The 24,478-nt window shown below is 47.7% G+C and overlaps 1 protein-coding gene and 1 pseudogene across 1 annotated transcript; both read right to left on the bottom strand.

Moving 5' to 3' along the window:
* Positions 1–4,230: 4,230 nt before the first annotated feature.
* Positions 4,231–5,367, bottom strand: LOC123068022 (polygalacturonase-like). Its single transcript, XM_044490551.1, has 3 exons — positions 5,042–5,367; positions 4,709–4,937; positions 4,231–4,624 (listed from the first exon to the last, which is right to left on the bottom strand). The coding sequence occupies exons 1-3, from the start codon at positions 5,365–5,367 to the stop codon at positions 4,403–4,405; spliced, it is 777 nt and encodes a 258-aa protein (XP_044346486.1). The 3' UTR covers positions 4,231–4,402.
* A 14,087-nt stretch (positions 5,368–19,454) lies between these two features.
* LOC123066852 (uncharacterized) lies at positions 19,455–21,531 on the bottom strand (annotated as a pseudogene).
* Positions 21,532–24,478: the final 2,947 nt, after the last annotated feature.

The raw sequence follows: 24,478 nt of genomic DNA, 5'->3' as shown, positions 1-24,478 counted from the left end.
GGATTTCCAGAAACTTCGCATGCCAACTAAATCCGGCGATGCCGATATTGCACGATGGGCCAAGAAACTAGGAAATGTACCGGATCATCGAATCCGAGCTGAGTTCTATCACATCCAGCGTGAACTTGCCCAAGTCATCATGAAGGAGGTCGTCGAAAAAACAAGGATGTTCTACGAAGAAGGGCAAATGTCACGCGAAGACGTCCGAACATGCGTAGCCGCTCAACGTCTCGACATAAAGCCTTTCGCGGAGCTCAGGTCCTACCTCCCTGATTTGGATGGATGGCACGACATGTTGGATTGATTGACGATATATGACAATCCCTTTAGTCACTACTTTCTCTATGATGAAACTTTGAATTTATGCATGACGAACGTTGTGATGTAATTAAACTCTCCTCCTCAACTAGTGTAGAACACTAGTTAATTATTTTGGGTACGATGAACTTTGTTATTTATGTTTATGATATGTTGCTTTTTTGCTAACTATGTCTCTTCCTGATTCTCAACTATATTATGTTGCATATTATCGGTGAATTCATCATGTGATGATGCAGGCATATAGATCATCAATGGCGAAGAAGTGCTACGCCGTGTATGTAGGGAAGGTTCCAGGAGTATACGACGAGCGGCCAGAGTGTCAGGCCCAGGTGTCGGGGTTCTCGGGCGGTGGCCAGAGAGGGTTCGATAGCAGAGCCGAAGCGGAAGACAGTTACTTGAGGTTCACGCTAGCGCGAGAGAGGGACCGGACCCGGCGCTTCAAGAACTACTACATTATCCTCATACTGATCACTCTTCTCTTCTATATCTTAGTTTAGATATAGATGATGAAACATGTGTATGTGATGAACTTGTATCGCTATGTGATGATGAAACTTGCAGTGGCTTGTATTCGAGACATGTCACTTAACTTGTATCGCTATATCGAGTATTATGATGAGAGACAACATCATTTTTGTTGGATGATGTGACACTAGTAGAAAAGAGGGCTTTGGTCCACCCTGGGTTAGCCCATTAGTCCCGGTTCAATCTAGAACCGGGACTAATGGGGGCATTAGTCCCGGTTCGTGCGCCCAGGGGCCACGTGGGCCATTTGTCCCGGTTCGTCTGGACCTTTTAGTCCCGGTTGGTGCCACAAACCGGGACTAAAGGGTGCGATGCCCATTAGTACCGGTTCGTGGCACCAACCGGGACTAAAGGTTAGACCTTTAGTCTCGGTTCGAGCCACCAACCGGTACTAATGGGGTTTGAGGCATTAGTACCGGTTCATGGCACGAACCGGTATTAAAGGTCACATTTTCAAACTCCAACACCCCCCCCCCCCGATCGCCTTTTCAGTTTAAAAAAATAAAAGAAAATGATGAAAATGTCAAAAAAAATAAATAAGTTTCCCATGTGATATGTGGTCTAGTTGTTGGGAAAATTTGCAAATGTGAACTTTGACTTTATTTGCAAAATCTCTGTAGAATTTAGTAAAATGGGCATAACTTTTGCATACTGACTCGGATGAAAAAGTTTTTTATATGAAAAATCATCTACTTGAAAAGTTCCATCCAAATTTAACCGGGGGAACCTCGTTAAACATTTTCAAAATCCTCAAAAACCTAACAGAAAAAAGTTACGGGGCTTTTAAGATCAATGGGAAAAAATCGAAAAAATTTCAAACTGTGGTGAAACAATGTTCAAACAATGGTCAAACTAATTATTGTAGAATATTAATGTTACTAAATAATTATTTCAGTTATTTTGACTTTTGGTCAAATATGGTCAAACTATGGTCAAACTACGGTCAAACAATGGTCAAACAATGGTCAAACTAATTATTCAAGAAATATTAGTGTTACTAACTAATTATTGTTTTTTAAAACAATAGTTTCAAACTCAAACAGTGAAATGTGTCACTTCATGCTCACGCAAAATTCCTGAGGGTTAATAGGATTGACATCTTACTATTGTCAGGAAAACACCAAGTGCAGACTTGGAAACGAGGGAGAATAGAACCCGGAAGTTAAGTGTGCTCAGGCTGGGGGAGTGGGAGGATGGTTGACCGTTCGGGAAGTTAGATGATTAGGAATGATGAGGGGTGATTAGAGATTAGAGGATAAATTGAGCAGTGATGAGGGGTGGTGATTAGAAATTAGAGGTTAAAATAATTCAGAAATTTGAAAATAAAAAAAATCAAAAAAAAATCATAAAATTTCCTTTAGTCCCGGTTGGTGTTACCAACCGGGACTAAAGGTGGAGCTCCACGTGGCCGCGACCTTTAGTCCCGGTTCCAGTTTGAACCGGGACTAAAGGGGGGAGGCATTAGTAACTACTCTTTAGTCCCGGTTCAAGAACCGGGACTAAAGGCCCTTACGAACCGGGACTGATGCCCCCTTTTCTACTAGTGTGATGATATGATGAGACTATTATGTGTATGATATGATGAGCATATTGTATGTTTATGATATGATTAGACTACTATATAAAACCTGTACAAATACGGCGCAAATACGTACCAAAAAAAAAAGATTATCTGTAACGCTAGCAGTAGCGCTGGTTAGAAAGAAGCAGTGGTGCGGGCTACTTAGCAACGCGGATTGGGTGCGAGCGCTATAGCTATACATAGTTGTAGCCCTGGGCAAAGCTACGCTACTGCTAAGTAGGTATAGCAGTAGTGCTGGTCCAACCAACACTACTGCTACAAGTTAGCTGTAGCGCCGAAGTAGTAGCGCGGCAACCCGCACTACTGGTAGGCAAAAAACCAGCGCTAGTACTAGGGTTTTATCTAGTAGTGTGACGATTGCCAATCACACCAGTCAAGAGTTTTGAACCATACATTCATGTGGCTTGGCTAGCGCAGATAAAGAAAGGAATGGATGGATAAACATAGTTTTAACAGTTTATTGTGTTTGGCATTAACAAATGTCACAGTTTTAGAAACCGTAGTATCCACAATATCATTTTTTTCTTAACACGGCACATACGCATACGCTCATACACACATATACTCACCCCATCTCACCCCTATGAGCACCTTTAAGATACTGAGTAAGCACATCATCTTGAGATTCATGAACTCACCATGGGTCTGCTCCTGCTGAACGAAGAAAGTCTAAAGCGAATTCAGAAAAATACAAGCACCAGTGTCAAGTCTAGGACTTGAACCCTGATGGACCGGTTTAACCACAGATAACCTAACTATGGGAGATAGGATTAGTTCGCAATACCGTGTGTTTTAGTATTTGAGAAAGAGCTCTTCGCCTCTTTTTTCTGAACCAAATTTCGAAAAGTGTGGTATATAAAAAATTGGTATTCATTGTCTAAGCATTGAAATGCTGAGGTTGCATTTGTCAGTTAAGTATTATTAGAGTTTTTCTTAGGAATACCATGTTATTTTAGAAATCATAGTTTCTAAAAAATCTATATGTTAGGAATAAATAAATACCACATTCCAATAAATCATAGTACCACATTTCTAATAAATCGTAGTAACCGTAGTATCTCCAATACTGTAGTATTTTTGCAGTATCTTAAAGAGTTCTTTTTTTCTAAACCACACAAGTTTTCATAAACAAAAGTATTCATTACTCAGACGTTGGAATATTGAGGTTTTACATCATCACGGTTTTAAATATACTTACGGTTCACCCAAACTAACCCTAATCTTAGATTACTATGGTTTTAAAAAACTGCTAACCTAAGTCTAATTGATTTTCCAATGGCACTCGCTCGGGTTGCATTTATTTATTTCAACATATCTACTAATTCAATAAGTTTAATCAATCAAGGTATGTGGTAATGTGAACTCATATTTCACCGGCTAGAAGGCATTTTGATCGTTATAACATATACTACAAAACAACACATATGCATGTTATAGGCAAAAAATATAGGTTGTTTGACATAGTAAGGTGAGGAGGCTGTTGACAAAGATTATATGGGCCTCTCTCAATATCGGGAACAGAGAGTTAAAGCTTTTTTGTTCTTGAGAGAGTTCTAGAGTGGAGAGAGAAGTGAGGCCACTTGATCAAAAAATTTGCCAACCCGCTTTACGCCAAACGGCACAACACGCCACGCCTGCAGGGTAAGTTATTTTGAATTCCAGGCTCTCGTAAACATATACGCTCACAAATTAGAACCATCGGATTTTACACGAAGATTCGCCATCTCGAAAAACAAATAAAAAATCTCAAAAAAATCAACAAGAACAACCATGCAAAATTTATGACGTTCATTCTGGTTTAACTATGTCTCAATCAATTGAGAATCAGTAAATCCGCTAAAACTACTAGCCTGGGCTACATGTAAGGGTCGCTTTGTGATCCACCAAGCAATGATCACACTATCATGTTTTTGATCTTACGCAACTGTGGAAGGTGTATACTAGTAGTACACGAACCAGTGAGAACTCCGATCGTCAGAAGCAGCTCGGCGGTGTGACCTCTCCGGACGCGAACCCGCCGGCGTTTTGGCACTTGGCCTGCGCCGGCCGCTGGTGCCGGTACCTCAGCCTGATGTTCCTGAGCTTGATCCCGCTGCAGGGATTGGTACCGCTGCAGTTGAACTTCACCGCCACGGGCGTCGCCGACAAGCCCTTGATGTCAGTGTACGACAGGTCGCTGATCTGCACCCCCGAGCTCTGCAGGCACACACAACAACACAGCTCATTATATAGTCGATCAATCACGTGTAGTTGCATGTAGATGTAGGGAAGGAGACGTACATTGCCCGGGCAGTCGACGTTGCGGGGGCAGTAGTTCTGGTCGACGAGGATGGGGTTGGCCACGCGGTTCATGGTGACCCGCGAGAAGGAGACGTTCGTGACGGAGCCGGAGTTGGGCATCGCCCACGTCTTGATCCGCAGGCCGTTGGTCGTGCCCTTCAGCACCGCCCTGTCCACGGTCACGTTCCTCACCCCCTCCTCACCGTCCTGCCATCCCAGGCTCCCGATGCTGCCACCGTCCATCCCAACGCAAACACAAAAACCAATGCTATCTATCAAAAGGTGAAGCAAACAAAAAATAATGTATGATGAACTGGCAACTAAAGGTGGCACCTGATGCCGTGGCCCGGGCCGCACTTGATGTCCCTCATGAGCATGTCGGAGGTGCCGGGCCCCAAGGAGATGCAGTCGTCGCCGGTGCCGATGGTGGTGTTGAGGATCCTCACGTGGCGGGAGTGGCTGGCGTGGATGCCGTCGGTGTTGGGGCTGTCGGCCGGCGCGATGATCCGAACGCCTTGGACCGTCACGCCGCTGCAGTCGAAGATGGTCATGTGGAATTCCTTGCTGTCAAGCAGTGTCAGTTGCTTCACGCTCACGCCCTTGGATTGGCTAATGTCGAGTGTCTGCAAACATAAGTATGTAGGGCCGACGTCCGTCATAAGGAAACAGTGTCAGAATTAGAGATATATTCCTGTAATCTAAAACTGATTCTACATCTTCCTCTCCCGTAGCTTCTCCTATCTCCTTTGTAACAAACCGAATCCCCAAGAGATCGGTAAACTCCTTGTAAGCCACGGCAGGGGCCTTTCCTGCCTCAGATCAATATATACGCACGCGGCTCCCTCATGAGGGAGTAGGAATGCTTCCCATCTAACATGGTATACAGAGCCATCCTCTTCCTATCGATCTAGCCAGCTACCTCCTTCCTCGATCGCCCTCGCCATCCTTCCTCGCTCACCCTCGCCATGTCGTCGTCATCAACCGTCTCCCTCAACCTTGGCGCTCTCCCATCAGAGAAGCTCACCAAGACCAATTTCATCCTATGGAAGGCACAGGTCATGCCGGGCCTGCGAGGAGCGCAGATCACCGGCCTCCTAGACGGATCAGACGTAGCGCCACCGAAGACGGTGCAGCAGCAGCAGACGAACAAAACCATCACCACCGATCCCAATCCTCTATACGCTCAGTGGATATCGAAGGATCAGCAAGTCCTTAGTCACCTCCTGAACTCCCTGTCAATGGAGATTCTCGCCCAAGTAGCGAGCAAGGAGACGACCTTCGACCTCTGGACTGCCATCACCCCCTTATTTGCCTCGCAGTCCCAATCGCGCATCACCAATCTGCGGATCGCCATCACCAACACCAAAAAAGGCTCTATGTCTAGTAGTGTCTTCATCTCCAGGATGAAGAACCTGGGAGATGAGCTTGCAGCAACGGGACGCCCCGTCTCGGACCCTGAGATGGTAGATTACGTCCTCGCTGGGCTTGACAGGGACTATGACCCTGTTATGGCAGCCATTGGCGCAGCTAAAAATCAGATTTCAGTAGATGATCTGTTCGCCCAGATTGCAGCGTTTGATCAGCGCGTGGAGATGCTCGGTGACGGTCCAGATGCAGGATTCAAAACCTCAGCAAACTTAGCCTACATGGGGCGCGGGCGCGGCTACAATAGAGGCCGCGGGCGCAGCAACAGCAGGGGGCGCGGCCGAGGCAGGCGCCCCTCCCCAACTCCATCTGGTGGAAATAGCGGCGGCAGTGGTGGTCGCGGTCGTCCACAGCAACAGCGTCAGCAGGTTCGAGATTATCCAGAATGTCAGATTTGCTACAAGCATCATCCAGGAGGTGCTCGTGATTGTTGGCATTGATATGATGATGAAGATGAACATGAAGAGAAGGGGGCCAACATGGTCACCGACTCCTATGGTGTCGACACCAACTGGTATGCGGACACGGGCGCCACAAATCACATCACAGGGGAGCTCGAGAAGCTGACGATCAGAGACAAGTATCGTGGACACGACCAAGTGCATACTGCTAGCAGTTCTGGTATGAAAAGCACTCACGTTGGTAGTTCAATTGTCAAAACCCACATAAAAAATTTGCATCTAAAACGAGTTCTATATGTCCCTTCAACATCAAAAAATCTCCTTTCAGTTCATAGATTTACTCTTGATAATCGTGTCCTTATTGAATTTTATCCTTATTTCTTTTTGGTAAAGTACTTGGACACAAGGAGAGTGCTTCTTAGGGGCAAGTGTGTGGGAGGTCTCTACCCACTCATATCTTCGCCATCATCATCATCATCATCGAATAAACAAGCTTTTGTTACTGTCAAGCCTTTTTCAGCAAAGTGGCACAGTAGATTAGGTCATCCTTCATCAGCTATTTTCAAGCTCGTTCTTAGCAAGAATAAACTTCCCCACTCTCATGAGTCTAGTGTTGAGGCTATTTGTGATCCATGTCAACAATCTGAAAGTCATCAGTTGTCATATCCTGTTTCATTTAGTGTTTCTACTGCACCTTTGCAACTTGTTTTTTCTGATGTCTGGGGGCCAGCTCCCACCCCTGTTGGTAGACACTCATATTATGTTAGCTTCATCGATGACTATAGAAAATTTACATGGATCTATCTTCTTAAGAAACGATCCGAAGAGTTTCAAGTTTTCAAGAACTTTCAAAACCTTGTTGAGCGAAAACTAAACACTAAGATTATTGCTATGCAAACCGACTGGGGAGGTGAATACAATAAACTCAATCTCTTTTTTCAAGAGCTTGGCATATCACACCATGTATCATGCCCTCATGCACATCAACAGAACGGCTCGGCCGAAAGGAAACATCGTCATGTTTTTGAAGTAGGGTTAGCTCTACTAGCAAATGCATCCATGCCACTAAAGTTTTGGGATGAGGCATTCTTGACTGCCACATACCTCATTCATTTACTCCCTAGTAAAGTCATCAAATTTGAAACTCCCATCACACGTCTTTTTGGTACAACTCCTGACTACAAAACACTTCGTGTATTCAGTTGTGCTTGTTGGCCTAACCTTCATCCATACAATACACGTAAGCTTGCATTCTGTTCCAAAAAGTGTGTGTTTCTTGGATATAGTCCAATCCACAAAGGAGTCAAATGTCTTGATGTTTCCATTGGCCGAGTTTATATCTCTCGAGATGTTGTGTTTGATGAATCTGTTTATCCTTTTGCATCCCTTCATCCCAATGCCGGAGCACTTCTCAAGAAAGAATTACTTCTTCTTCCACCACATCTCCAAAACATTGATCATGGGGGCGACAATTGTACTAACCCAACTGATGATCCTACTAGTGGAACCATGTCTCCTTGTGTGCAGGATCATGCAGTACAAAATCGGTGCAGAAAATGATCAAAATTTTGAAGAAAACGACCTTATATTGCATGTGCCAGAAGAAGACGGAGCAGGCGCGGAGCACGAAGCAGATCCGCCGTCACCTGGAACTCCTGTGCGCCAGGTCACCTCGGATCAAGCGCGCAGATTTGCCCTGGATCGCGCGCCAGGCAGGAGCATGCAAAGCCAGTTGGAGGGCGACGTGTCACCGCATCGCGACGAAACTCCGCGCCCCGCACCGCGTCCCACGCGCGGGCCCGACACATCGACAACGACAGGCGGATCCGGGTCAGGATCAGGATCCCTGACCCACGCGTGCGTGCAGGCCAGCAGTGCAAGATCTTCTGCGGCTGCTGCTTCTGGTGGGTCGGTCACACCACAGGCCACACGACTCGGATTGGGATTCGCTGTCGAAATCGAATCTGAGGCATCCCCAGGATCCTCTGCGGCTAGTCCTGCTGCATCAGCTCCTGTGCCACCTCTAGCTACAGCTCCACGTGTCACGACTCGGCTCCAGAAAGGTATACGAAATCCAAAAGTTAGAACTGACGACACTATTCCATATGGTATGTTGTGTATCACAGGAGAACCGGCAAGGTTAGAAGATGCCTCAGGGGATCCAAGATGGAAAAATGCAATGGATGAGGAGTACTCAGCTCTCATGAGGAACAAGACTTGGCGTCTTGTACCTGAAAAACGAGGTAAAAATATCATTGACTATAAGTGGGTTTACAGAATCAAGAAAAAGGCAGATGGCACCATTGATAGGTATAAAGCACGCTTAGTTGCAAAAGGTTTTAAACAACGTTATGGTTTGGACTATGAAGACACTTTTAGTCATGTTGTTAAAGCTGCAACCATTAGGCTTGTGCTAGCAATTGTTGTGTCCAGAGGATGGAGTCCGAGACAGCTAGATGTTCAGAACGCGTTTTTGCATGGTGTTCTGGAAGAGGAGGTTTATATGAGATAACCACCTGGGTATGAAAGTAAGAAAACACCTCATTATGTGTGTAAGCTTGACAAGGCATTTTATGGTTTGAAGCAGGCACCAAGGGCATGGTATTCAAGGTTGAGCTCTGAGTTGAAGTACCTTGGTTTTGTTGCATCCAAGGCTGATACATCACTTTTCATCTACAACAAAGCAAGTATAACTATATTTGTGTTAATATATGTTGATGATATCATAGTTGCAAGCTCCTCTCAAAATGCCACTAATGCTCTTTTGAGTGATCTGAGTTCACAGTTTGCCTTGAAGGACCTTGGTGATCTACACTTCTTTCTAGGTATTGAAGTTAAGAAGATTCAAGATGGCATAGTACTGAATCAGGAAAAATATGCCACTGAACTCCTAGCTCGTATGGGGATGAAGGACTGTAAGCCTTCACCTACACCATTGTCTTCTTCAGAAAAACTTTCAACTTTTGAAGGAGAGCCACTTAAGGAAGAAGAGAGCACAAGATACAGGAGTGCAGTAGGAGCTTTGCAAAATCTGACACTGACAAGACCAGATATATCCTTTGCTGTTAACAAGGTTTGTCAGTATCTTCATGCACCTACCACTGTACACTGGACATCTGTTAAGAGAATTGTACGATATATAAAGCACACTGTGAGTTTAGGTCTTCAGTTCAGACGCTCTAACTCATCTTTTGTTAGTGCTCTCTCTGATGTTGACTGGGCAGGATGCAGTGATGACAGAAAGTCAACTAGAGGTTTTGCAGTTTTCTTTGGCTCAAATCTCATTTCTTGGAGTGCCAGAAAACAAGCCACAGTGTCTAGGTCAAGTATTGAAGCTGAATACAAGTCACTAGCAAATGCTACTGCTGAAATCATTTGGGTTGAATCATTGCTCAATGAGTTGGGAGTTAAGAAGCATCGTGTGTCATGTTTGTGGTGTGACAACTTGGGAGCCACATATCTTTCTGCAAACCCAGTGTTCCATGGCAGAACCAAGCATATAAAAATTGACTTTCATTTTGTAAGAGAAAGGGTTGCAGAAAAGAAGTTAGACATACGGTTCATTCCTTCCAGAGATCAAGTTGCAGATGGATTCACTAAAGCTTTGCCAGACAACACGCGAGTTCCGCTCTAGTGGTTTTATCGAACTTGACTTAAATAAACTTGGGGCAGCAAAGCGTATGTTTTTTTCCAAGAGTAATGTCTTTTTTTTTTGCAATAGAAGAAATTGCTTGTTGTTTAGCTCATTCTAAATTGTATCATTTATTTAATGATTTGTTGGACCTGGGAGTATTTATACTAAACTTTTTTACATTTTCACAACCCGTAATCATTAAACATGTTTCTTATATGTGCATATTTAACATACAACAAAACTTATATTAGTCATCCAATGATGATGCTAAATGTTCGTATGTAATTCTTTCTGACACAGTTACAATATGGTATAATATATAGATATATATGAGCAAATGGAAAATAGAAGACCAATAACATTGTTCATGTTAGATATATTATATTGTTTTTCACATCCATTTAAATGCTTAAATATCTTAGTAGAGGATTCTACATGATATGAGTTAGCGAACGCCACAAGGAAATAAAGGAAGGTTAGTTTGGTCTATATCATTTTTTATTAAAGCAGTCTGTTGTAGTCATTGCCTGGATGGTGGTATGTAGTTCTATCCCCTTTCCCGTCCATCAATATCGCAAGAACACAAGCCAAAATCATACCATCTCTGTTGCACGTATGTCTACAAACAAACCCCTACTCATCCATTATGCATCCTTCCTCTGGCACATAATTAAGGATGCCATGGAGCCAGAGTATGAATGTTAATTCAAGAAATGATCAAGCTTTGAAATCGTATGGAAGATCCTCATGGCATTAAAACGTGGTTGGAGAGGTTAAATGATACAATGAGATCTTGCTTCTATTCTTTTTTTAAGACTTCTGGTTTTGTTTTCCTTTTGTTTTCACTATTTATGGTCTCGGGCCATTGCGTGACCCATATTTTTAGCTATTGTGCGCAAGGTAGATAATGCTTTTGTGTATATAAATCTGGTGATTCAATCATAGGCAATGCAAGGGGAGATGGTTTTATTGACAAGTTTGGTGGTGCGGAAAAAGGTTCTTATGAAGCTGAATAACTTGGCCTATGACACTTTTGACATGCATGCCTCAGCCCTCAGGTGCCAACTTCTATTCATTAGGTGTTCTAGGATTTCTCCTCTTTCCAGAACCTCATCGCGATGGTAGGTGGAGTCCTGCATTTCATTAAGAAGAAGTGGGATAGTCCATTTTATAAGGGAATCAGACCCAAACATCTAACATTTCCTGCTTAATTAGGGAAAACCCAATGAAAACCAAAAAAAAAGACACTAGTGCTTGGGGGTAGGGAAAACATATATACAACATCAAGGGACATCGTCTGAGCCTCTGCAGGTCTGGTTTCTATTAACTAAACACTTCGGCTACTGAAATAACATGTTTAGATTGTGCCTCTGCATTCTTAGTTAAAGATAGTGGACACCGAAGCAGATTCGCCACATACATAGTTTTCAAAGTATGCCGCTTGTTCTACTAGCAACAAGGCCTCCTAACATGTGCTTTGAACAATTTTTTTTGGGGGGGGGGGGGGGGGGGGGGGGGGGGGGGGGGGGCTGTAGCTTGACACCAAGGTACTCCCTCCGTTTTTTTTAGAACGGAGACGCACGATGCGTCCGGCTTTAAATTAATAAAGCCCACCAGCAGGCAGCATCCATAGGTAATACATAACAGGGACAACAGTTTTAACAAGCTAAAAGGGCCGAAGCCAAAAAACAAAGGACAAGCAGCTGACCGCCGCCAGGAGATATAACATAAATAGCAGTGCGACAGGCAGCCAGCCAAAGGGTAGCCAAAAAAGCTCCAAAAGCATCAACTTAGGCTCGGGCCTCAACTTGGATCGTGCGGATCCGCTCCATGGCTTCCCGCATCCGATCCGCATCACGCCGTTTCCCCAACGGAGTCCATGTCTGTAGGAACACATGGCATTTGAAAATAATGTCAGCAGGGTGGTTAGGGAACTTGTGTTCGATCGTCATCTTATTGCGAATGGTCCAAAGAGACCAGCACAGCGCCCCTACGCATCGCCACAATACACGACCGAAACTGCCCCTATACGCAAGAAGGAGCCTACGCAGGTCCGACGTCGAGTTGGGGTTCCAGGTTTGGTCGAAAGCCGAACGGACGGCACTCCAGGCGAAACGGGCCAGGTGGCACTTGAAAAAGATATGGTTGGCATCTTCATGCTGACCACAGAGCGTGCAAGTACCATCCGAAGGGCCATGTCTAATGGCAATGTTGTTGGAAGAAGGAAGGCAATCTCGGAAGAGTTGCCAATGGAAAATTTTGATCTTCAGAGGGATGGCCGCTTTCCATAGCCCCCTAGCTATGTCTAGTGACGGTCCTTCGGTCATCTTGTTGTAGAGGGATTGGACCGAGAACTTCCCAGAGTTCGTGAGGGACCAAGAGACCGTGTCCTTCTCGTGGAGAAGAGTGAAGCCTTGCACCTTAGCTAGGAGCCCATCCCAGCTGGCGCGTTCATGAGTGAGGAGTGGCCTTTTGAAGGAGATGGCGGGAGGGTTACATCTAAGCGCATCGGCCACCATAATGTCAACGTTGGTAGCCAGTTGGTAGATGGCAAAATGGCTCTGCCAGAGGGGCTCCGGACCAAGCCAGTGGTCGAGCCAAAACCGCGTAGAAGCCCCATTATTAACATTGAACTTGGCTCCGAGAGTGAAGGCAGGCTTAACAGCCTGGATGTCGTTCCAAAAAGACGATCCCTTCGCCTTTGAGGCAAAAAAATTTCCGTACGGAAAGTATTTGGCCCGGAGGATTTCAGCCCAGAGCCCTTGCTCGTTTTGGGAAAGTTTCCAGATCCACTTGGCAAGGAGCGCCACATTCATAAGTTTGGAGTTCAGGATCCCGAGACCACCAAATTTCTTGGGGCGGCAAAGCGCCGCCCTCTTGATAAGGTGGTATTTCTTCTTGGTCCCAGTTCCTTCCCAAAAGAAATTAGACCTGGGTGTGTCCAGTTTGGCGTGAACACCGTCGACCAACAGGAACATGCCCATAGTAAATAGGGGCAGGGAAGACAGACTGGAATTAGTCAGAATCAGCCTAGCCGCAGAGGAAAGAAACCTGCCACGCCAGGGGCTAACCCGATTCGCCACCTTGCCATATAACGGTTCCCATTCGAGGATTGAGATGTGTTTGTCCGAGATGGGGAGCCCTAAGTACTTAAATGGAAAACTCCCTAGTTTGCAATTAAGTAGGTTGGCAATGCGGGTGGCCTGGTGATCGTCCATCCCTATGGCGATCACCTCGCTTTTAGCAAAGTTAATATTCAGGCCAGATATGATCTCAAAAGCGAGGAGGATGAGCTTGATCGAGGCTATACTAATATCGTCAGGTTCGAAAAGGAGCGGGGTGTCGTCCGCGTATTGGAGGTGGGTGATCCCGCCGGGGCACAGGTGTGGGACCACGCCCCGGACGTGGCCCGCGGCCTTGGCCTTGTGAACCATGGTCGAGAGGGCATCAGCGACAAAATTGAAGATGAGAGGCGAGGAGGGGTCACCTTGTCTGAGCCCACGTTTGTTACGGAAGAAATTCCCAATTTCTCCGTTAATAGATACCGCTGTCTGGCCTCCCGAGACCAGCTGCATAGTGCGGTGGATGAATCCCGACTCGAATCCCTTCCGAGTGAGAACTTCTTGAATGAACTCCCAGTTCACTCGGTCGTAAGCTTTCTCGAAGTCCATCTTAAAAAGCACGGCCGGATGGCGTGTGCGTTTAAGTTCGTGAACAATCTCCTGCAAGACCATCGGGCCTTCCAGGATGTTACGGCCTTTGAGGAAGCCGGACTGGCTGCGGTCGATCACACGTTGGGAGACCGGAGCCAGCCGCGTGGTGTAAGCCTTGGAGCAGATCTTGAAGGGGACGTTGATAAGAGTTATAGGACGGTATTGCTTAATCGTATCGGCCCCCTTTACTTTGGGAGTGAGACTGATGACGCCGTAGTTAAGGCGCGAAATGTCAACCGTACCTAGTGCAAAACCATTAATGATATCGTAGAACGTGTCCTTAAGCGCCGGCCAAGACCGCCGGAAGAAAATCACCGGCCATCCGTCCGGCCCAGGCGCGGTTTCAGTTTTCATCGAGCTAAGCACTTCATCAATCTCCTGAGTGGAAAAAGTTAAAGCGAGCCCGTCGTTTTCGGCCTGAGAGACCCGTGATTCTTCTCCCCAGAAGTCGTCACGCAGGCGCAGGCCCTTCCCCTCTGCCGTACCCAGGAGAGAGAGGAAGAAATCGTAGATGTGTCTCGAGATCTCAGCCTGGCTAACCAGAACCCCCTGGTCCGATTGCAGTCGCGAGATCGTGCATTTCCGTTTACGGCCATTGGCAAAGGCGTGAAAGTAGCCGGTGTTCGCATCCCCCTTGGTGACCCACTTGACACCACCCCGACGGCGCCAATATTCCTCTTCTTCCCTGAGGATGGCCAATACTTGGTTCTCTAAGGCATAACGGCTAGCCCACTCAGCCTCCGAAAAGGGTCTGGTGTCTGCCTGAATGTCGAGAGCTTTAATTTCTTCGAGTAGAGCTTCCCTAGCTCGCTTTGCCTCGCTGTCGTGATTTGCTCCCCACCCACGGAGGAAACCACGCAGGGTGCAGGCTGCCGAGATCCAAGTGTCCAAGGGACCCCTGCAACAGCCCCTCGAAGTTTTGGCACGCTCCCAACGAGCGAGAAGCAAAGGGATGAAACCCTCTACCTCGAACCACCCTGATTCGAAGTAGAACCGCTTGCTACGCGTGATCCTGTCCTCCCCAGAGCACAAGATCAACGGCACGTGGTCAGAACCGATGCGGGTTTCCGCGACCAGGGTGCACATGGGAAAGATTATTTCCCAGTCAGACGAGACAAACACACGGTCGAGGACACTACGGATCGGATTGAGTTGTTTGTTGGTCCACGTATACCTGGCCCCAGTCCGAGCGAGCTCACGTAAGGCGCAGGCCGCAATGGCGTTGTTGAAAAGGGAGATCCTATTCCAGTCTATGTTGTCATTGTTCTTGTCTGCACTCGACCGTTAAAGTCGCCCCCAAGGACAATTGGAATGTTAGCAGCTTGCTTGGCCCCAACCAAGGCTTGAATTTCGCGCAAGAAATCGGCCGACCGCGAGTGATCGGCCGGACCGTAGACACAAACAATCGCCCAGGTGGCGAGTGAGGTTCTATGCTTAATCGTTACAGCAATGAAAAAAGAACCAACGTCCCAGGTTACAATGCCACACACATCAGAATTACATCCCAGAAGAAGACCGCCCGAATGACCCGCGGAAGGTACCCAACCCTACACGAAACGGTGAAGAGGATCGTAAGCCGAGAGATCCCGATAAGTAAAGTCTACTTTGATAGTCTCTTGGAGAGCTACGACGTCAATGTGTTCGCGAGCAATATACTCCCTAAGTTGCGTGCGACGGCCCGAGTGCCCGCAGCCCCGGATATTCCAGAATATGTAACGCATCAGATGATACGATTGCGAAGGCGAACCCCCCTGGAGGTCACCGGTTTTGCCACTCGTTTCTTAGCCGGGGCACGGCTAGTCGTAGGCGCTGCAGCAATCTCCCTGGTTGCAGCAACACCCTTCGACAGGAGCAGGGTGGGGGAATCCGCAGACACGAGGGGGGCGGGGTTCTCCACCGACGTGCCCGCGTCTTCCCTGGCCTTAGCCACCGCAGCGGCTTCGGCCAGAGCCGCTTGGGCCTCCTCACGAGCACGAATAAGGGACACAAGCTCCCCACGGTCCTCGCCTAAGTCAAAACCGCTATCGTCTAAGATCGAAGCAATTTGAGGATCGGTTAACGCGTTCAGAATCTTAAAGGAGGGGGTGGATTACCTGAGATTTCCATGTTCTTATCAGCTGGGCGGAGTTGCGCGCTCTCCAGGGAAGATAGGTCACCCAGCGCCGCTTTGGCCCGAGCGTTGGGCGCGCGCTGAGGGACTCCAACTTGCAGATCACACAGAGTGGGAGGAAGGTACACTTGGCCTGGAAATGACCGGTTCGGCCACATTTGAAACATTCTCCTCCCTCCTCCTCGACCGGAATGGGGGCGGCCGCCGAGCCCCGCGGCGCATCGACCGTAGCCATTACGAGCGGAGTAGCCCCAGCCCGCGCCTTCTTCGCCAGCGGGTCGCCATGGCCATCGCTAGAGGGGGGGAGATCCTGTGTCTTGCGCTCCAGTTCACGCCGCCGAGAGCCATGCTTGCGCTTCTTCTTCTGTTCTTGTTGGCCCCACCATGGGGGAGGAGGACCCCAATCCCCCTCACGCCCTTGGAAGCCAGATCCAGAGTCCTGGCCCTGGAAACCACCATGCTCGCGCCCAGATCCGCCGCCCTGACCGTGGGAGGAACCACCGCCGCCGTCCGCGTGCCCGCCCCCTTGGCCCGCTGGCTGCGCTTCGCCTCCTCCCGGAGGGCCTTCTCACGCCGCCACTCCTCCTCCGGGCGCGCGGGCTCCATTGGGCGCTTGTCAGCACGGCGGTCGCCCATGGCCGCCGCCTCGGCAAAGGACCGCGAGAGAGGGAGGGGGGAGGAATGGGGATGAGGGATCTGATGGGGAGACGGTGGCGCCGCAACTCACTTTGTCGAGCCGGAAACCCTAGCGAGGGGTCGCGGCACCCCCTGCGCAGCCATATAAAGCGATGGCTAGCAGGCTCCCGGGCCCCCCCTTGCCAGGTCGAGCCGGTGGGCCGCGCGGTCCAGGTCCAGGGCCTTGGGCCGCACCAAGGGGCACGACAGACAGCGGGCCGAGCGGGGCCGGCCCAGGCCCAGAGGGCAGGATCTGGCCCAAGGGCAGGGCAGGCGTCAGCAACCCTAGCGGCGTACCCACCGCCGGCGCAACCGCCGCCGCCCGCGGCGCCACAGGCCCCGATGGCTCCGTCGAAGGCAGGGGGAAGGGCAGGCCAATCCTCCGTCGACACCGGTGTCGCCGCGGGCCCCGAGCACCTAGGGGAGCGCGGGCGCACCAGATCGGCCCCCGGAGCATGCAAGGAAGAGGCCTCCGGCCTCCAGCAGCGGACCGCCGTTGCCCGCGATCCCCCACCGCCCGACGCAGAGCGACGGCGCCGGTCACCCCGACCAGCCCCGCCGCGAGCCGCCGCGAGCACATACTCACCAAAAGACGCCCCCGCCGGAGGGGGGGTAAACCCCGGGGAGGAGATGCCGTCCTCGTCGTCGGACTCGACCCCCGACAGGGCCCAGAAACAGCCACCGCAGCTCGCCCGTCCTTCCCCAGGAGGGCACGCCGGGGCGGCGGGCGCCAGGGCGCCGCAGGGGCCCCGTCGGACCAGGACCCAGGCCGCCTCCGCGCCGAAAGCGCGACGGAGGTCAGAGTCGCCGCCCGAGTCGCCACGGGTCGCCTCCAATGGAACACTCGATTCGAAATCCATCTCGTCACTGTGATCTAACAGGCGGGCTTAGCTTTTTTCTGGTACTCCCTCCGTTCAGAATTACTTGTCACAAAAATGGATAAAAATGGATGTATCTATAACTAAAATACATCTAGATACATTCATTACTTCGACGAGTAATTCCGAACGGAGGAAGTAGACATGAAGAAAAAAAAGGTAATATCAATGACAGTCATAAAACTTGCGATGCGTGTTCAGTTCAGTGCTAAGACTTGTAAAATACAAATTTGTGGTCATCTAACTTGTTGTGTGGTGCAAATACGGTGTGTTCTACCATATCAGGACATACACCTTGCCCGCGTGGCATTGGCTTGAAGTAAGTGTTTCTACATAGCTCCCTCAAATTTTTAATTACACAAAAAGCCTAGGTGTCCCCCCAGTCAGTGAATAATATAAGAGAAAAAATGATAAATATCACATATAGATGGCTCGGTGCTCACACCACCACAGCCGATGACAATGATACTTCACAAGGATAACTACGTGTCATATCCTCATTTTAAAATGCGTTGGCCTGTTAGCTCAAACGGGCCGCTGATCAGTGTAGCCCATTTTGCATCTTTGATTTTTGTTAGAAATTTGTAGATAGTAAGGAAATTATGATCTCCGTCAGAAAAATATTGTTTAAATACTTTTGTTATAGATATTATTAATACAAACGAACTAACTTACTTTCAAAATTGTTAATGTATTATTTTAAAATATTTGTATATTTAAGACATTATTTATGAATTACGAAAATGTTTGTATAATTTTAAATAATACAAATATTTGTAAAACTATTCCAAAATATTATATGGACATTTGTATAGTTCAATTTCCATGCAATTACATATTCATAATTTAAAATTAAAATTATGGATATGAATATTCGGTCGTGTCTAATATATTACACGAGTTTATATTTAAAAGTTTTATTTACTAATCATCGTTTCTATGTATAATATTTTTAACACACTAATATTTGAACATAATTTTGTTACTTACATTTTACTAAATATTTTTATATAATACTCAGGCTTATATGATTCTTTTTGATTTACTAATCATTTTCTGTATGTATAGACAATAGAGCGTGAAGGGTGTTTTTGATTGCGGCCTCGTGGGTTCGAGACCTAGCTGCTCTCTTAATTTTATGTTAAAAAATCACTCATCTATGAGCAGTTTAGTTTTTTATAATATTTTTGAATTGTAACTTTACAAATATTTGGATTACTTTAAATTATGCAAACTTTTTTGTAATCCATAATATATTATTCTTACTGAGATCATAATTTACATACAAATTTTCAAAAAAATTCAAAGGTGCAAAATGGGCCCCACTGATCATGGCCCATTAGAGCTGGCAGGCCCAGGTGTTCTAAGAGAAGGCTTATAGAAATTAGTTATATTCTTATGAAACAACAAACGTTGTTGGGCCTATTTATTTATCTGGTGTGATCGCCTTCTTATGGTCGATAGTTCGAATCCCACCGCTCGAAAATGATATTTATCTCTTTTCTCTTATATTATCTGCACCTGGTTTGCTCGCCTTTTGAAGGTCGGTGGTTCGAATCCGGCCACTGCAAACAATATTTATCACTTTTCTCTTAGATTGTTCACTGACTTAGGCATTTTTTGCGTAACTAAAAAAATATAGAGTTATCTACAAAAATTTACTCCTAGCCACTGACATGTGGGCGCTGCCACGCTGGCATGGCATGTAGGCAGGGTGTACGCCATGATACAATAGAATGCACCGTATTTGCACCAAACAACAAGTTAGATGACCACAAATCCGTATTTTACAAGTTTTAGCACCAAACTGAACATCCACCGCAAGTTTTATGACTACCGGTGATATTACCTCCTTCGGAAACTATGTTAGATTAAATGCATCATCTTCTCGATCAGTACCTCTGCACAAACTAACTTCAGACCACATAAATGCTATATAGAGTATTGTACTAAATGAAAGTTGTGCCCAAAATAAGACAACTTTATGGAGAAGGGGATAGTCTTGGCTTAAAACATACTGAAACCATTATTACAATGTTATTTAAAAAGTAAAGTCTTGGCTTAAACATACTCAAACCATTACAATCTCATAACAAAAGTAACATAAAACTTAAGGAACACCGCCAGAGCAATATGGATGCCTACACTCCCTTCCATCTATGGCAAAGAGGCTGAATACTTGTGTTCTTGTACGCATGCGCGTGTCGAGTCGTATCCCCAGCAGCCGCTGACTTGAATTTATGTGCTGTTCTTGTACTTATAGCCGATCTGTGCTTTATTAATTTAAAGCCGAGACAGCGTTTGGTCCAAAAGAAGATGCTCAAAATTTTCATCAACTCTTTCTTCTCTCTCGGACTTGAGATTATACATGCACAAGTAATTAGCAACAGCTAGTTGGCTTTTCTGGTAATAGACGCAGTTGGCATGGACGGACGGAAATTTATCAGCATTAACACACAAGCACCAACAATACAGATCTAAGAAGATGGCACAGTTGCCAATGTCCTCCACATGCTCGAGTTTATAGTTGTGAGTGTGTAATCTGTAGACCACGACGCCTTGTGCTAGCTTCATGATGATCAACACTTTTCCAGCAGATTCCGTTAGGAAACAACGTCCTACACAAAGCTTCCATAAAGATTTTTCGTCCAACATCATGGTATATTCATTGTCAGATATCTCAGCAAGATCGGCCTTGTAAAACCTCATTAGATCAAAGATCCTTCTGGCCACGGATCCCAGGTCAGCACCGCGAATAGTGTAGATACCGCTGGTAGCCAGCCTGATCAAAGGGAAAGCACACATGTCCTCATAGATGACGAGAGACTCACTGTCAGGCTCAGCCATGTAGACCTTACGAGACGATTCATGTATAACCCAGTTATCATCCATGTAGTCCTTGCAGAAAAAGAAAATGGTGGGTGAAGAACCGGACTCGAGGGCAGCATATTCCACGATCTCGCAGGGTCGGTGCGCCATAAAACGGATCAAGTAGCCTGTGAAAGGATTGAGGACACATGTACTGTGTGTGTGGGGGGGGGGGGGGGGGGGGTGTACAATCCATCAAAGCGAGGAGACCATCTGTGGTGGTTCTCATAGAGTTATAGTGACCGAGCAGACCGAGTTCCTGGCGCAGGGTTCGGCCAGTGGCGGTGTTCACCAAGAGGCGCGTGCTGGAGCGGCAAGAGGCTCCGTTGATGTTGACCCAGTGACGGGGGTGGAAGCGAGGGTCCGGGGAATTCTTGGGGTCTTGGGTGGCGGAGCGCCAGCTATGGCAGACGGCACGGAGGTCCATGTAGTAGTCGACGTCACTTGTGCCTAGGAAGCGGTCGGCGATGCGGTTGATGAGGTCGGCCGGAAGAGAGGACCAGTCTGCGAAAAATTCCATGGTGGTACGCAGGAATGGAGGATCGCTGGCTGATCTAGTGATCTTTCCTGGTGGCAACCAAAACAAGGAAACAGGGATGGTGAGTACTACTAGCTACGAGTACTACTTCATGAAAACCGAGGCTCGTTAGAATGTCAGCAGGCGCGACTGCAAATACGGATCTACTTCATGGTAAATGGTGAAGGACGGATCTACTTCACAAGCAGGATTGAGGCCACCGTGGGGGTGCTAGCCAAACTTTCTCTGTGAGGTCAACGGGCGCGGCCACCACTAGGGCTACTTGGAACAGAAGTAGAGAACAGAGGAAGGAGAGGGATGAACTCACCGTGGCCAGGAAGACCGAGAGCGTGGGCGTGGGCGTGGGCGTGGTTGTCCTGATGCCGTAGTCGAGGACGTGGTGCTGCTGGGTGCGACCGGCGTACGGCGGCCGCGAGATGAGCGCGGATTGCCGGGAGTCGGGGGAGGGATCGCCGGTCCGGGCCGGATTAGCACCGGATCGAGATGAATCTCGGTGTGCGGAGAGCGCCGGAGCCGGGAAGGAAGGGGATCGACAAGGGTTTGACTAGAGGAGAGAGCACCAACTGGCGTGATATACCGAATCCTGCATGTTGCTTGCTTTGCTTTAACAAATGATGAAGGAAAACCATTCGCGTCGGTGGGAGATCGCACGCGTCCCAGTCGAGTCGACCCCACTCATCCTTATTTCACGCGTACACGCGTTTCAGCCCTAAAAAATATAGTAATATACACGCGTTTCAGCCATTTCTATCTTCTTTGCCTGAGTAAAAAAATACTGAAACTTTTTTTATAAATAATAGAGATACAAAAAATTACTGAAAAAATAAATCCAGAGTACCTGATTTTTTTCGAAAACATACATAGTCAACCGATATACTCTCGATTTTTTTTATAAAGTACTCTAAATAAAAACCAGGCAATTCTATGTATTTTTTTTATTTTCTGAAAGTTGTTGATGAACTGGATGTAGTTGCAAGTTTTGTTTTGACCACAAACTTTGACAACACATGCAAACCAAAAACACACTAGCCCACCCAATGACATAGGTCGCCTGACCTGTCAAACCAAGTCATCTAAACCACGGCAGACCCTTCAAATCACCTAAGACGCAAAAACACACTCGCCTCCTATGGTGACCTAGGTCGACTCACCCGCCGAATTAAGTCACCTAAACCACCGCACACCTCGTAAATCGCATAAGATACGAAACATACTCGCAGACCCAGGTGACCTAGGTTGCCGCAGCCGTCGAACCAAGTCACCTAAACTACCGAACACCTCCCAAATTGTCAACTACACGAGCGTCCACCTTGGTGACCTAGGTTACCGCGCCCGCCGAACCAAGTCGCCTAAACCACCGTACACCTCCTAAATCGCGTAAAGACACAAAACATAGTCGCACACCCCGGTGACCTAGGTTGCCGCACCCGTCGAACCAAGTTTCCTAAACCACCGAACACCTCCCAAATCACCAAATACACAAACGCCCACCCCGGTGACCTAGGTCGCGCACCTGTCGAACCAAGTCGCCTAAACCACCGCACGCCCCCAAATCGCCTAAGACGTAAAAACACACTCACCTCCCACAGTGACCCAGGTCACCTCACCCGCCGAACCAAGTCGCCTCCCACGGTGACCTAGGTCGCCGAACTGTGTCGCCTAAACCACCGCACACCCCCAAATTTCCTAAAACACAAAAACACACTCACCGCCCACGGTGACCTAGGTCGTCTCACCTGCCGAACCAAGTCGCCTAACCCACCGCACAACCTCCAAATCGCCTAATACGCAAAACATACTCGCCCACCACGGTAACCTAGGTCGCTGCTCCCGTCGAACCAAGTCGCCTAAACCACCACACACCTACCAAATCGCCTAAGATGCAAAACATACTCGCACACCACGGGAACCTAGGTCGCTGCACCCGTCGAACCAAGTCACCTAAACCACCATACACCTCTCAAATCACCTAATACATAAAACATAATCGCCCACCCCGGTGACCTAGGTAGGCCAGGAACAACCCGACGGCATGACAAAGACCGGCGCAGACAGTAGCGCTCTCACGCCAAGGGAGGCGGTGCAGCGCATATCACAGGAAGTCGACGCGCGGGGACGACAGAGTGGACTGCGCGCCACGGCGCTACCGCACGAAGGGCCGGCGTAGCGCGGGCTGGTGCAGCCACGAGGACGACCTTGGGCGGCGGCGGTGGATCGTGTGCTGCGGCGCTACAGCCCGAAGAGACGGTGTAGCGACGGTTCGCCGAGTGCTGCAGCCGCGGGAAGAAAACTGGTCGCTGGCGATGGTCCAATGGACGGTGGCGTGGACCACGTGCCGCAGCGCGATGGTCCGAAGGGCCAACACAAAGGCGGCTGCGGCTAGGGGGTAGCCATCGGGAGGAAAATGTGTGGCGGTCTGGAATTTGAGGGTTTCTGGGTAGCGATGTAGTCGTCATGGTCTTCCATCACCTCTCCTCTCTTCCTCGTCTCTCACCTACGAATTTCTTATACGCCAACCTACTAATCCCACGTAAATGTACCTTGTTTCTCGTGCATCGTTAGGAGGACAATGGTACTGATGGACCAGCAGAGTGCTCGTATTTTGCTGGATACTTTTCAGGATTGTCAGTGATGCGCGTTAGAAAAAGACTTTCTTGTCCACTACGAGGCACCTACGATGACTTCCTTTATCTCAAAATGATATGCCAGTTCGGTCTTTCGAAAGTCTTCATAAGGTAGGATGGGTGAATGTACGCGCGTATATATGAGCGCATGTGTCTGTATTGTGTTCTTAAAAACCCTCAAACAAACTAAAATTTATCATCCTGGTCTATTCTGGAAAACCAAAAATAACATATTTATAAGAAAAACAAATAATAAAATCCTCTATATCAAACTAGAGGGACATTGGGCACGTACGCCCCTGCTTGAGAAACTTATTGGGCTTGTATACGATGCCTTGTCATAAATTTGGGTTCATAACTGTCTGCTAATACTTATCAATGAAGTTTTTTTGTTGATGCTATCTTGTAGTTTAGTTGGAACGATAAGATGATATATTTTTTGAATTAGATTTGTCTAGATACGAATGTATTTATCTAGATTCATCCATATTTAGACAAATATAAGACAACCTTTTTGAAATAGAGGGAATATATTAGAGCATCGACAACCGTCCCAAACATCCCGACGGGCTGTTCGGTCAGTGATCGGACGCAAAAACGCTACCCAGGCACCCCATTTCTTGTCAAAATGCCCGAATTGACCAGCAACCCCATTTCTGCCCCATATATGGGCGGATATTGGAACGTCCTGACATGCCCCAGATGCAGTCACCGTGTAGAATAGGGCCGCTAGGGCCCGCGCCAGCCCTGCCGATGTCAGCATAGAAACCCCACCCGGCCGGATGAACCCTAGGCAAACCCATCACTCCTCTCAGTCAACTAGTCCTATATGTGCCCTTCGTCCTCTTAGCTCCCTCTCAACTCCGTCTCCTACTGTCCGCCATGGCCAACTCTGGCGCCGGCT

This window comes from Triticum aestivum, chromosome 3B, assembly GCF_018294505.1.
Source record: "Triticum aestivum cultivar Chinese Spring chromosome 3B, IWGSC CS RefSeq v2.1, whole genome shotgun sequence".
NCBI classification, from domain to species: Eukaryota; Viridiplantae; Streptophyta; class Magnoliopsida; order Poales; family Poaceae; genus Triticum; species Triticum aestivum.
This window is presented reverse-complemented; position numbering and strand designations above follow the sequence as displayed.